Here is a 15645-nt window from a genome sequence, read left to right as displayed (position 1 = left end):
TATCCAACTTTCTTGACAAGACTTTCCATGAATTCAGAGGGGATTGAGTGTTATCTAAGCCTGCAATTACTGCAGCCATTTCAGCACTAGGGGGCGCCCTAAGCCCAAGAGCACTGCAACTCTTGCAGCCCCCCTAAATAACGCTGACTTGGTGAACTTGGATAAGATAAGGAAGATTCCCTAGGTTAGCAGGCAAAGCCACTTGCTCTCTTTTCTCTCTTTTCCCCAGTCAGAAGGAACCTCTCTCTGTACTAGGCTGCCTGGAGTGGAGGGAGAGGTGACACAGACTTTCCTGTGATCACCACAGCTAACACTGCAGAGTCTCACCTGAAGGCTTGCAGACCAGCACAGTACTGGGGTTCACCCAAGACACATGGCCACTACCGCCTAGCTGCTGCTGATCTTTATTCACCACCACTTTAGTCAGCAGGTGGTGAATCCGACTGGGACTGAGTCTGTTCCGTCAGGACAGTGCATTTTCTTCTGGCCCAGAATGGGTCTAGAAACACCATCTAGGAGCAAAGACTTGGAATTGGGGGCTTCAGGAATCTGCCAAGTTGGTGCCCAAGTTGTGAGACAAAGTCCTCTGTGCTCTTCCCACTCCATCTCCCCAAGAGCTGCACTGCCTGGAGTTGGGGAGGGGTGATACAGGCACTCCCTTAGCAGCCACAGTTGGTTTTGCACTGGGTTGCATCCCAAGTCCACTGCCTCTGAGACTAGTGCAGCACCAGGGTTTGCCCTAGGACTGCAGTCCTTGTGGTCTGACTGCCACTCAAATTTATTCTGTGGTCCAGGTCACTTTAGTCAGCTGGTTGTGAAGCCCCACTGGCCTGAAACTGGGTTCTTCTCGCTGGAGTTGGGGATTCCCCTCTAGCCCACTTGTGGTCTGAATGCTCCCTCATAGGCATTGACAGAATTCCTACCTGTGTTGTGTTCTGCTGTGACAGAGCAGCACTAAGCTCCATTGTACAGTCCCCCACTGACTTCACTGTCTCCTCCAAGCACATAGACTCTGTCTCCTCACTGCACTGCCTGGAATTGATGTAGTCAATGCACGACTGTCTCTCCTACACTCTTGAGTGCCTCTTTCCTTGATAAAATGTGCCTGGTTTGAACATAGGTACTTTTATCACTCACCTGACTTTTTTGTTCTTATGAAGGTGCTTTCTTGCATGGATGGTTTGTTCAATTTAGTGTTCCTGATGGGGGATTATTGCTCAGGGTTCTATTTGGCCATCTTGCTCTGTCTCCTTCTTCCTGGTTATTTTTAAAAACTTCTATTTTCTTTTCAAACAGAAAATTAGTAAACTAGAAAATAGGGCTGAAGAGATCACCCTAATACTAAAAATGGGAGAGAGTTCAGGTTTATGGGGCATTGAATGAGAAGGTCCAACATACCTCTGAGTTCCAGAAGGAAAACCAAGAGGATAGGAAACAGAACAATTAATGAAGATATAATAGTTGATAATTTTTGAGAACTGATAAAATATATAGATCTTCAAATTCTAGAAGCTTAAGTCACAGTCAAAATTTAAAAAAAAAAATTCTCCACATAGATTAATGGGATTGGAAATATAGGACACCATAAACAAGCAGAAGGGTTTTAAAGCAGTCAGAGAGAAAAAGAAAGCTGAATTATCTACAAAGAAAAAAGAATTAGCTTCAGAGCAGACTGAACAGTAAAAATAAGGTCAGAATTTGGTAGAATTAAACAAATTCTTAAAACTGCTTAATTTCACTAAGAAATAGAATCTTAAAACTGCTGTGAGGATACATCATAATTATTTTAAGAAAAAAGAGAAAATATTATCACTATAACAACCTACAATAACATTGTCTAATAGAAATATCGTAAACATCATGTATAATTTAATGTTCTCTATGACCTGCATTAAAAGGATTAAAAGAGATAGATGAAATTAATTTCTATGTTTTATTTAATCCAATATATTAAAATTTTATTTTCATATGTAACTGGTATGAAAAAGTATTAGTAAGATGTTGTACACTTCATTTGTACTAAGTCATCATCAAAATCTAACACTCATAGCATATGCCAATTCAGACTCTAAATTTTATCAAAAATATTTATATTTCATAAAATATACAGGTGAAAAAGTAATTTACATGCCTAAGTTGTTATAATCATACTTAGAAGTTTTCTAATATCTGATTAAGAGTTCATCTGAAAATTAAATTTTAAATAAATTAAAAACTCAATCCCTCAGTTACAGAAGCCACATTTCAAATTTTTAAAAGTGACCAGGCGTAGTGGCTCACACCTGTAATCCCAGCACTTTTGGAAGCCAAGGTGGGTGGATCACCTGATGTCAGGAGTTCAAAACCAGCCTGGCCAACGTGGTGAAACCCCAATCTACTACAAATACAAAAATTAGCTGGGCGTGGTGGTGCATGCCTGTAGTCCCAGCTACTCAGGAGGCTAAAGCAGGAGAATTACTTGAACCTGGGAGGCGGAAGTTGCAGCGAGCCGAGATCAAGACACCGCACTCCAGCCTGGGTGACAGAGTAAGACTCTGTCTCAAAAACAAAACAAAACAAAACAAAACAAAAAACTTAAAAGTCACACGTGGCTGATAGCCACTGCATTGGAATGTATAGATAGAATTTGATGTCTTTCTAAACTTTGGTTCAAGATTAAGGTCAAAACAAAACATTTTCATATGAAAACTGTGAGTACTTATGTATTTCAGGAAGAAGGAAATAAAACCCAGAAGGAAGAAAAAGGTTCAAGAAGGAACAGTAAGCAAAAGAATCAGTCAACTTGATGATCAATCTAAGCAATCAATGGCTGTATAAAACATCAACAGCAATCATCTCAAATTTAAAATTCTAAGTAAAACAGTAGTATGAGAGACAGATGTAGGTGATAGGAGTTAAAGCAGTCTAAGGGTTGATCTGCTTATGAGAATAATATCTATAATTAGCCTTAGAGTTTGCATAGTTCAAATATCCTTAAAGTTTTTGGCAATAATCACAAAATAAAAAAGAAAATGTAGAACTTCCAATCTGGTAGAAACAAAGGAGAATAAGTAACACAATTAAATCATAAGAAGACAGCCAAAGCATGAACTTCAAATTGATTTCCTGAGGTTTTTTTTTAAAAAAAGACTTTATAGGAAATATAGAAAATTTTTATGGGTTAAAAGTTTTAAAGTAAATCTTTGTACAGGGTATGCAGCTTTTAAAAGATCAAATCCTAATGAGTGCCTTAATATTATATTCCTTATTATCTATAGCCATAATTTTGTTGATTAAGAGGGTGTATCAGTTCTCTTTGACGTGCTACATCTTGCCCTGCATTTGTAACTCCGGAATTAACAGGTCCTTCAAGTTAAATGTGTTTGAACTATGTGAAATTACCCATTTGTTCCCTGGAAACAAACTGTAAAACACAAAATTAAATTTAGTATCTAAGATGCTTAATATGAATAATGTAGGTTATTTGATAAGTATATGACACGCTTGTAGCAAACAACCCCTTCCCCACAAACAGTCAATACCCTGTGTTTAATTTAAAATTATTTTGACTTCAGATGTTCTAAACAGCCAGTTTTATAAATTTAAATAACCATACAGTTAGATAGGAGAGTTGCTACAGTTCATCTTCTCTAGTCCTATCCTTGGTGATAAATGTTACTTTTACTCACTATATTTATTGTTTAAATTTTTATACTTAACAGAGATTTTATTATTGTTGAGGTATAACATATATTGCAAACAGCATTAGTCTTAATTGTACAGCCTGATTAATTTTATGAATGTACACACTCATACAGTCACCACTCAGATTCAGATACAGAGTATTTTCAGTACCTGGAAGGCTCCCTCATGTTCCTTCCTAGTCAATTCTTGTTTACCAAGGGTAATCACTACTATGACATATCACACAGGTAATGTTTGCCTGGTTTTGAACATCATAAAAATAGAATCATACAATGTGAACTCTTGGGTGTCTGACTTCTTTTACTCAACATTCTGTGAGACATTCAGATTATGTAACTAAAGTTTTTACAGAAAACATTTTGCAGGTATTTCTCAATATCTTTTCTCCAATATAGAAATTAAAAGAGAGCTTTACACCTTGTATCATTTAGTAACAAGTTAAAATTTTACTTTCTTGGGGTGATGTGTGTCAGTCATAGTTACCATTTTTATAAGAAATGTATACTATTTTTTAAAAATTGAAGTGTTTACCATTCAAATAATCTTCCTTCCTCCTTTTCTTTTTGAGAAGGAAAATGTCTTTACAACGTAAGTGGCAGGGCAGAGAGGGGTGAGGGAGATATGTCAGTAGCAGCAGAGAATGGCATTAGTGATCAGAAAAATATTTTTCATGAGTACCTACAGAGAACGTGGTTCCATGTAAACACAAGACAAAGCCAGTTCCTCTCTGGAAAGATATATATTTTTTTTCCTCTGGAAACTAAAAATATACTGTTCTTCATTGACCTTTTCATCCAGTTCTCCAAAATGAAATAAATGCCAGTCACCCTTGATATTATTGATGTTTCTGTCTTTGTATAAATTTCCGGCCCTTGAAAGTAAAATGAAATCACTGGGTTTATTCTTTAAATTCTGTATCTGCTCCTCTTACACCCCTACCCCCAAGATTTATGCAGATTGCAGAGGTGGAAGAAAAAAGATCTCTTCTGAAACTTTGTCTGCACTTGCAAAAACAAAAAACAAAAAACCTGCTGCTTTATAAAAGTCCTTTACTGTAAAAATTTTTTTTTACTGGTAATTATCTCTGTTGTAGTTTATTTTGTCTGGCAAAATGTAATGTGGCAGCTGTAAAATCTACAGAGGCTATAATGAAATTGTTAGGTGGCAACAGAAATACTAGCATTTTAAAAGGCTTAGCACATCATTCCAAAATTACTTTGACAAAATTGTTAAGCTAACAATAAGATCAAGTTTTTAAATATAATTTACCATTCATAGTTAACATTTTTATAGCTGCTTTAACAAGATGGTCAAATAAGATATGATTGTTATATTTTTATTTCTTATTTATTTACTTATTTATTTATTTATTTGAAACGGAGTCTCACTCTGTCACCAGACTGGAGTATAGTGGCGCAATCTCGGCTCACTGCAACCTTTGCCTCCCAAGTTCAAGCAGTTCTCCTGCCTCAGCCTCCCAAGTAGCTGAGACTACAAGCGCACACCACTACGCCCAGCTAATTTTTGTAATTTTAGTGGAGATGGGATTTTACCATGTTGGCCAGGATGGTCTTGATCTCTTGACCTCGTGATCCACCTGCCTTGGCCTCTCAAAGTGCTGGGATTACAGGTGTGAGCCACCACGCCCAGCTGTTATATTTTTAAAAAGAAACCACTTTTAAGCAAACTGTCTTTTAGAAGTCTGCAGCTAAAATATTACATATACATAGAGTAGTTTTGCTCTCAAAGTTTGGGTACTCTTCAGGGAAATAAAAAAATTGATATGAATTCCATGACCTTGAGGTACTGGTTGTATGCCTAATGCATTTGTGTATCAGACAGGGTGAGAGATTAAAGGTGCTCACCTCATACACTATGGATATTTATTGGATTTATAGAAAGTGTTGGATTACAGGCACTTACCACAGCTACTTGGAAGCAGAAGCAGGAGGATTGCTTGAGCCCAGAAGTTTGGGGATGCAGCCAGCTATGATTGCACCACTGCTCTCCAGCCTGGGTGACAGAGTGAGACCCCAACTCTTAAAAATAAATAAGTAAATATAGAAAGTGTTACAGAAGAAACAAAATGCTTAGGAAGTTCATTTGTAGTTTGTTTTACTTTGGGAATGAGATAGAAAAAGCCAAATGAAGTTAATGTTTAATTAAGTGGTGTAGGGGAAAAGAAATATCTTTTTCTTATCTATTGCTAGGTTCATGGCTGAGGCCCCTGTAATAAAAGACAGATTAACAAGAGAAAAGCATACAAATTTATGGTATATAAGTTTTATGTAACACAAGAGCCTTTGGAATTGAAAACCCAAAGGAATAATTAAACCTGTGGGGGGTTTTGCGCTGTTTGATGGAGAAGTGGATGGGATTGAGAGTATAATTTGATAATAAAGTGTGATCTAATGGCAATAAACTGGGGGAAACTTAGCACAGCCTTTTTGATCAGATTCTTCTTTGTGTCCTTGTGTCTTCAGAGATGAGGATGTTTCTTTCCTCCAGCTATACAAAGGGCAGCTCTTGAATGAAGGTCTTATGTCCTATTTCAGAGGAAAAGGGTGGGAGAAGGTCAGAGAGTGACCTTCCTGCTTCTGTGGTTTTCTCACATACCAAGGTGCCGTAATTTGGGGCAGCATGTTCTGAACCCCATCAGTGGATAAGGCAATTTATTTCTAAATGTCAGTGGCAGTCTCAATTTGGTACTCTTTAATCAGCCTCCATATTATAAATAGAGAAGAGCTATTTAGGTCTCATTTGTAGTCTGAAATTACTGATAGTTATTCTGCCTTTCTAATAAAATGACATAACTATAATTTGGATAAAATAGTTACTTGTAACACTTTCCAGCTTGCTGTATCTCCTGTAAAATGCCTTACTTACAGCTTTGTAAGCTGCAAAACAAACAAACAAAAAGCATTAGGAAAGAATATAAAGTTATACATATCTCATCTTGTTATATATTTAATACCAGTTAATTGACATATAATTGGAGCAAGTACAAGGTCAAGAAGCAACTTAATTAGTGATACCATTTTAATGTCCCTAATGAGAGCAGTGGTTTTTATTTGCATGTAGGGTAGGTTGATACACATATTGGAATCTCCAGGAAGTTATTTAAAAATACTGTGTAGATTCCCATGCTCTGTCTCCAGAATTCACACAAAGTCCTCAGTGGATCAGGAAACAGAAAGCCTGCATAGTTTCTTAATTACCTTAAACTCCCAAAGTCAGACACTGCAAGTAAGTTTGTTTCAGTATTCAAATAAGCCAAGCTGACTCTTATCTTAAATCATACTTGAAAATGTAACTAAAAGAGATTGGAGAATAAAGATCAAGAGTATTCTCTGGGTGAATAATTTAGAGTTTCTGGTATCTGAAAGTTGAAATAAAACTTTGCTTTTCTTGATAGTGGAACTCCAAAATAGTTGTGTGTGTGGTCAGCAAAGTCTAAATTAGTAAGTTATTCTCAAGCAGTGCAGAAGGGCAACTTTAAAAGGTTGTGGATCTGTGTGGTATAGATTTTAAATAGGAAACAAAATCTTTTTCTTACAAATATTTCAGTTAGATAATTATAATGGCATTGTACCTGATCTTTAGGGAAATTATAATTTGTATCCTTAAACCACTTTTATTCTAGAAGAAATACTGAAAACAGAGTTACAAAAACTTTTTTTCAGCATTTTGGCATATAATTTTGAGAGATACAGTTTTTATTGATGGTAAGCATAAAGCAGTTGGTGGAAAAGGTGGAAGTGAAAGGCAAATCAAAGAGGAAGAACATAGCATTTCAAAAGAGTAAAGTGAGCAGCTCCTCAGCATATGATAAGAAAGGAAGGAGGAATGAAAGGAACTGCTACTATTTCTTTCATGCTGCTTGAATCAGGTGGCCAGGCAGGCTTGCTGAAGAAGAAAGCAAGAGACCTGCTTCCCTCTATCCACATTGTCCAATCACTTAAGCTTTGTTACTTTTAATAATAACCAATTTGGTTTTACTAATATAGATTGTCTGTATATCACTTGTTTCATTAGTGTTTTGTTGCCAAGTAGCGTAGTTCTGGAAGTACATAACAAAACACAACTACTGGAAGCCTAATTGATCAGTAGCCATACCAAGATTCCAGTGGCTGTGGTTTGGGCAAGCAGCCTGCTTGTGTTTAGTCATTTTAAAAAGAGAGAAAATGTGTGTGTTTGTGTGGCTAATGTCATCATTAAGAAATAAAAATATCTTTTATCTCCTATTCATGAAACAGACCAATTTGGAGTAACAAGTTTGCATGATGTCATGTTATTAGAATACTGCAACTTGTATTACAAACAAAATTTCTAAAACTATGCTGATACTGTACTGATAATGTGCATTCAAATAAATGTCTTCATTTAACAAGTCATGTTTTACCTAAAGTTAATGACTATGTATAGTAAAATACCAATTTGACAAATGTAGTTACTCAATAAGTACTAATTGGTTTGATCATCAAATCTTAAAGCAATTGTTCTAAATTGAGGATCTATGCTAACTAGGAATGCTATGTAATAAGTAATAAACAGACTACTTACAAAAAGGATATTCCCCAAGAAATTAATTTTAATTAAAGAACAAATTGATATTTTGGGATACTTTGTACCTTAAATCATTTGTATTTCTCACGTTTTTTTTTTTTTATGTAAAAGATGCCAACAAAATATCCCAAAGATCTAGAATAGAACAGTTTGAGAATTAAATCTATTATTCTGAAACTACAGTACTTGTCATGGATGATACGCTCTTTGTCTTCTGTGGGGGGAAAATGCTAAGTAGGTGATTGAGGACAAATTCAAGGAGTGAATTTTCTTAGCTGTGTAGTCTGCAACTGGTATCTTTGAGAAAAGGTTTATTAAATAGTAACAGTCACCACTTTTATATGGCACTTACTGCTGTATGCCAGGACCTGTTCTAAGTCTTTGGTTTTGGTTTTTGTTTTTTCATTAATCCTCACAGCAGCCTTATCTATGATGTGACAATGATTTTTATAAATAAGGAAATTCAGGCACAGAGGTGCTAAATAACTTACTGAAGATCACTGTATAAACCCTAAATATCAAACTTGGGATTTGAACCCAGGGATTCTGGCTGACACTGTACTGTCTCTCAGAAAAATGAGACTACATACTTAAATTACTGAAGTCAGCTACTATAAAAAGAATGAAATGAAGCTGACAGTTTCTCTGATATTGAAGCGGCATCGTTGTCTGGGGTAAATACACGAGGTTCATAGACTCGCACCAGGAAGATTAAGGACAGGGACACACATAAGGAGTGAGTTTAGGAGCAGAGGTTTTAATAGGCAAAAGAAAGAGAAAGGAGAACAGTTCTCTCTTCTCTCTCTTCTCTCTCTCTCTCTCTCTCTCTCTCTCTCTCTCTCTCTCTCTGTCTCTCTGTCTCTCTCTCTCTCTCTTTCTCTCTCACTCTCTCTCTCTCGAAGAGCAACTTAAAAAGGTTGTGGACCTGTGGTATAGATTTAAAATGGGAAACAAATTAATTTTTGCAAATATTTCAATTAGATAATTATAATGGCATATTACCTGATCTTTAGGGAAATTATAATTTGTATCCTTAAACCACTTTTATTCTAGGAGAACTATGTCAAAACAGGGTTACAAAAACATTTTCTTTTTTGCTAGAGAGAGAGAGTGAGAAAAGAAAAAGAGACTCCTGAATTGGAATTCTAGCCTGGAATGGGAGTGTACCAAATTGTATAGGCAGGCTTGAGGAGGCGGTATCTGATCTACACAGGGCCCACAGATTGGCTGGACCAGGTGTGATGTTTACATGGTGCATGGTGAAGTCTGGCCACCCCGTCCAAATCTTATTATGCAAATGGACCTTCCACTTGGCCGGCATCATGTTATCTGCTACTTGCTGTACAGGTGGCTGGCAAAGAGAAGGGAAGATGGAGCCGCCATTTTGAACATGTCTAGTCCCAGGTAACCTTTTCCTATTGGCACAGCTGCCAGTATTCACTCGTGCAAGCTTCCAGCTTGTTTGTGTGTCGGCAGCTCAATTGTACAGGCTGCTCTGTTAGAAAAGAAAATGGTTTTGGTACTGCTTTTCATTAAAGGAAAACCTTACTGAGGACTTCCTTACTCTCACTATCTGCCTAAATAATTCCTTTTTAACTCCTATATCAGTATCTTTCCAAATCTTCTAGGTGAGTTTAGGGATTTGGGTGATTAGCAAGGTCTGACCAACTACCACCAGAATATAAATTCCTGAGAACCAAAGGCTCATAGGAGTTTAGTAAATGATGTTGCATGATTAGCTATACCAAAAAAACTTACATGTAAAATGTCTTTAAAGAGACTACGATTATCAATTTACGTCATTGTAGATATCAATTTCAATCGTTTACACAATTTTATTTTCCACAAAGGGTTGCTATTCTATCCTGTATGGTATTAGACAAACAGAAGTTTTTTTAAAGTAGTAACAAAACTTTTGAGGAATTAATACAGCTTTATTTTGTAATCAACTTCTAGCATATACTACAATTTCCAGTGAACCTTAAATAATTTATCACAAAACTTACTATCAAGAAAATGTTAAGATATAGGGGAACTATTCTAAACCATTTATTTTCTGTTTGTGCATTGTTATGCCAGATTATTGATTTAACAATGTATATATTGTATGAACATATGGACTGAATTTTTGAGAGAATTCCATATTATAGAGGGACTTTATCAAATCCTTCAGAGTTTGGAACAGTGGCCTCTGCATACATTTTTGCCAGACACCCTAACAGAACATATAAAATAGGAAGACTAATTTCTTGTGCTTGAATAGGCAAAGGGATTTTTCCGATCAAAATGGTGTCATTGTTGCTCTAAGTCTCAAAATGATTTCCTGATACTTTTGATTAGTGTTTCCTTACCATGTTTGTTGCCTATTTAAGATTATTTCCCTAATTTTTAATAGTATATGTGGAAGATGAAAAATAAGGGGACAATCTAAAGGAAACGGCAAGAACCCTCAGGGAAAAAAAATGGATGAACATAAAATGATCTTAGTTTAAAAGAACATTGGAAAGAAGCTCTAAGGTGTTACTTTGCATATCAAATTTCTGCTTATCCTTAACCTTGCCTCTAGCTGCTTGAAATTCTGTTTAAGCAACTTTTCTGTGGAATGTTGGTAAAATCCATAATCATTAGACTACTGGAATCAATTCATATCAGATTTACTCTTTCATAATAGCATTCTTGAATGCAGTTAGCACACAGTTAAAACACAGTGAATGGAATTACAAGCTTCTAGAATCCATTTTTAAATATTCTTTTGTTAGCATTTTTTGAAGGATTTTAAATACATTGCTTTAAATTTCTTCTTTTTAGTTAGACAAGATGAGTGAATTAAAGACTGATTCTAGCCACAACTCTAAATTCCCTTACTTTCAGGTTTGCATAACCCTTTAAAATTATTTAAAAATATTTTCTGTGGTTTCACTATGTTTTCTCAAGAGTCCAGTACTTAAATGTCATGTGTGTGTTTAGAGAATTTGACAGCAGTTTGTTGTCACAGTTGCTTTAACTTTATTACAAGCCATTTAAAAATCACATTTGAATATACTTGTGTAATTTCTCATTTTTCTTTCTTTCTTTCTTTCTTTTTTTTTTTTTTTTTTTTTTTTGAGACAGAGTCTCACTTTGTCACCCAGGCTGGAGTGCAGTGGTGTGATCTCGGTTCACTGCAACCTCTGCCTCTCAGGTTCAAGTGATTCTCCTGCCTCAGCCTCCTGAGTAGCTGGGATTACAGGTACCCACCATCTCACCTGGTAATTTTTTTTTCTTTTTTTTTTTTAGTAGAGACAGGGTTTCTCTATGTTGGCCAGGCTGGTCTTGAACCCTGACCTCAGGTGATCCACCCACCTCAGCCTCCCAAAGTGCTGGGATTACAGGCATGAGCTACTGCGCCCAGCCTGTGTGTATTTTTTTTAACAAGCAAAAGTGTGATCCTTCTTGGTAATTCTGTTTCTCACTGCTCTTCACCATTTCTCTGCCCAAAATTCTTGCTGTTCTTTGTACAAACGTAGTAATTTCCTGACCCACATGCCTTTGCTTTGGCCATTTCTTCTTTTTAGAATCCTAATCTTAGCCATGGTCAAGTCTTACCTATTAAAGGGCCACATATAAAAAAAGAAATTAATTCTTTATTGTAGCTGAAGTAATTTTGCTATCCTCCAAACTCTTTTTTTTCTTAGATACCTAATACTTTCTATCTTGTATTTATGTACATATTATCTCCCCAATAATACTTTAGACTCTATTAGCAAATGACCTGTAATGTTGGGAAGAAGATGTATATATATATATATATATATATATATATATATATATATGGTGGTTAAAATAAAGATATACTTTAAATGTTCAATAAAAGCAAACAATATATTGTATAAAAGTTGAAATATACAGTTTCATCATTACACATTGTACATATGTACCAAAACATTACACTATACCCTATAAATAAGTATGATTATGTGTCCCTTAAAAACAAAATACAACTTAATAAAAAAGGAGAGATATATGTGGTTCTTAACTGAGTAATAATCAGTTTACTGACCTTGGTTGTGCTGGTAAGTGAATAAATCTCTTCATTTTATAGTGATAAGGAATTATGAATTGCTTTCACCTTTGGCAGTTTCTGATTGGTGCTCCCATGCTGAGGAGGGGAGAGCATCAGTCTGTAGCCAAGGATGAAGAGGAAGAATTGTAGCAAGCCCTTTTCTGGTCTAAGTGGATACCAGAATCCACAGTGACAGGACAGGGCATAGCATTTAGGCTTTTAGGTGGCATTCAGGCCTCTGTGTTAGCTGTGATCCGCAATCATTTATAAATTTGAAGTGGTAACAGTTACACCCAAAATCATACTTTTGCCTCCAAAAGAAAGACAATCTGGAATTAGCCATGACAGTTAGAATCCCAGCTTCCTAACTTAGATTCAGGACTTAGGTACTAAAGAACTGGACAGAAAGTCTAGTTAGTAGAATTAATTAAAATAGTGGGATGGAGATTGGCAGTGCTGAGTGAAAGAAGTGTTAGAGGGAAGTTACAGCACCATACATGCATCAGTCTCCAAGAGAAGAGGAAGAATCTGGAAAAAAAAAAAAAAAAGACCAAGAAGAAGCAGTCTTCATGTTGGCGTATCCCAGTCCTCAGTCCCCTTGGTCTTGATTTCTTTTCTATCTTAATTCTTTTTTTTTTTTTTTTTTTTTTGATGACCTCATCAAGTCACATGGCTTTAAATACCATCCAGTAGGCCAGCAACTCCCAAAATATATCTGTAATTCTGATTTTTATCCCACATTTCAGATCAAATTGCCTAACTGACATCCCCATTTGAATATATAACAGATATCTTAAATGTAATAGGTCCCAAAGTTCTAATTCCTGCCGCCACCTCCTAACCCCCACCTCAGCAGCCTGCACTATTTTAGACAATCTCTGTTGATGGCACTCTGTCCTTCTAATTACTCAGATCAAAACTTTGATGTCATCCAGAGTCTTCTTTTTCTGAGTCTTCTTTTTCTGTCATTCCACATCCAATCTGTCAGGAAATTCTGTTGTCACTACCTCTAAAACATCTTCAGTTTCCAGCAGTTTCTCACCACCTCTGTTGCCACCACTGTGCTTACAGGCCATCATCATCTCACAGCAGATTATTAGTGCATTGCCTTCCCGATTGGTCTCCTAGTGTTTGTTCCCCTTAGTTGATAATTTGACATAAATTGATTTTAGATTGTTTTATAATATCTGTGACATGAAATCTCACGGTTTTGAATGGTATATTTTGGCAAGGGAAATATTGTTCCGCTTTGTCAGTTCTTTTCTAGCTAGATTGTGTGTTCTCTGTGTATGAAATAACTAAGAGGTGGCTTTGAACAGAAAACTTGTACAGTGACTGTAAAATACAACAGCATACACCTAAGATTGTGAGCTGTGATGATTAATTGAAATCATTCATTGAAATGTATTTGGCAATAACAATTGTGAACTAAGTTTCAGAAGTCTGATGTATGATTGGTTAAGGCTTTGAGGACCATTGGTCTATAACACCACTTCAGTGCAACCTAAGATGTGGTGATTGATTAAAAGATGCATTCAAACACATTTTTCTTCTTTGACACCATTATTAAAGACATGTCTCAGATTCATAAAAATGCAGATTTTTAACCTTCAAAGGAGGAATGACTCTTAGTAATTTACTTTTTAATCATAAGTCATATTCTGATCATGTTGATGATAGAGGTTAAAAAGTCAGAATGATTCAGTTCTGATAAAAAAAATTCAGTTCTGATTGTTTTCAGGAAAGTATAGATACTGTATGATAAACTTTTGCATAAACTTCTGTTGATGTCTTATCATTTGACAGAGTGATATCAGTATAACTTATTCAGATTGAATAATGGAATTTCAGTCATAGACCTTTTGTGATTTTTCTATAGCTGTTATCTAGAGTCTGTAACCAAGTTCACCTAGCAGTTTTCTTAAAACCTGTATTAACTTACTTTTGAGATGAGGGACAAAATGAAGTTTATTCTAATCAGTCTGTTTTGTTGAGCCTAAAGTACAGCTTTACTTTTAGGTGGAGGTCTGCTGGTGTCTAGGGAATGTATTTTTGTTAATACTCTTAGGTGTGAGCTCTTGGATGTCTATACAGCCAAGCATTAAAACAAAAAGTTAACAGACCTCATTGATCATATTTGGTAGTACAAAACAAGCTGCCTGAAATGCTAGTGAAATAATGAACAAAAGTAAATAAGATAAAATCTAAATTCAAGCAAAATATATACTTTGACTCAACACATTTCATTGTAGTTAGAAACCTTGTGAATGCCTAATAGGAATTTTCAAAGGAATTGATTTCTATCCATTTCAGGACACTATAGTCTAAATCGGAATCTTAACTTGGGAATCTATAAATGGATTATAAGTAGATCCATAAAACTTCAGAATTTATACAGAGCTTTATATTTATGGGCAGTGTCCTTGAGAGAGAAACCACACCTTTCACCAGTTTCTTAAAGGAATGCATAATTCATAAGTTAAAGAGCTATTAATCCTTATCCTATATCTATATATCCCTGTGATAAAACATTTGAACCAAGTTTAATTCTTAAGACCAACAATGAAAGGGCTCTATTTCTAGTTTCTAGGATCTGCTATCCAGATTTTGAAAAATTAAGCCAAATCAAGGCATTGTTGTTAATAATGCTACCTTTTGTATTTATATGAAACCCAATCTTTTTGTAGCATGTTGATTTGGTATATGTTAACTACTCATTAATATCTATACAAATAGGCTGGATTATCCACTGAAGTGATTGCTGTTTCCTGTGATTATAATTTTAAGCAATTTTCTTCTTCTTTTTTTTTTTTATTTTGGTGCAATTACAAACCAGTAAGCCTAGCTGATCCTGCTGCCCTTGGCTTCATCATTTCTCCATGGTCTCTGCTGTTGCTGCCATCTGGTAGTGTATCATTTACAGATGAAAATATTTCCAATCAGGATCTTCGAGCATTCACTGCGCCAGAGGTTCTTCAAAATCAATCACTAAGTTCTCTCTCAGATGTTGAAAAGGTAACTGTTTAATTTTTTTATTTGGGTGGGGACAGGTCAAATAAAGATAATGTGCTACCCTGTTTCAACCCTCTGAAAAATCTATTGAGTTTTAAATGATCATATATTCCAAGAAGTTCAGTTATTTTATTTAAGAATCCAAAATAGTTTTATAAAGATTTATAGATCTGAGAAATACATGAAAAAAGTTAGCCATTGTTTAAGTGCATGTTTACAAATACTTATTAAATACCCACTATGTATAAAACACCGTGCCCGAGGAAGATATAGAAAAAACTAGAAAGTTGACCCTGATTAACATGTACAGAACAATCTGTAACAGTGATCCTCATCATTTT

At 35.5% G+C, this 15645-nt stretch overlaps 1 protein-coding gene across 12 annotated transcripts in view; it reads left to right on the top strand.

Annotated features, from left to right (window-relative positions):
• Nucleotides 1–15645, top strand: part of PTPN13 (protein tyrosine phosphatase non-receptor type 13) — a 228430-nt gene that overhangs the window by 54274 nt on the left and 158511 nt on the right. For all 12 annotated transcript variants that reach the window (XM_030919866.1, XM_030919897.1, XM_030919901.1 and 9 more), the window contains exon 3: nucleotides 15129–15307. In XM_030919866.1, the coding sequence (XP_030775726.1) occupies nucleotides 15129–15307 (179 nt within the window). The remainder of the gene's footprint in view (nucleotides 1–15128; nucleotides 15308–15645) is intronic.

This window comes from Rhinopithecus roxellana, chromosome 2 (assembly GCF_007565055.1).
Source record: "Rhinopithecus roxellana isolate Shanxi Qingling chromosome 2, ASM756505v1, whole genome shotgun sequence".
Classification (NCBI taxonomy): domain Eukaryota; kingdom Metazoa; phylum Chordata; class Mammalia; order Primates; family Cercopithecidae; genus Rhinopithecus; species Rhinopithecus roxellana.
The sequence above is the reverse complement of the archived record's forward strand: the minus strand, read 5'-3'. Positions and strand labels throughout refer to the sequence as shown.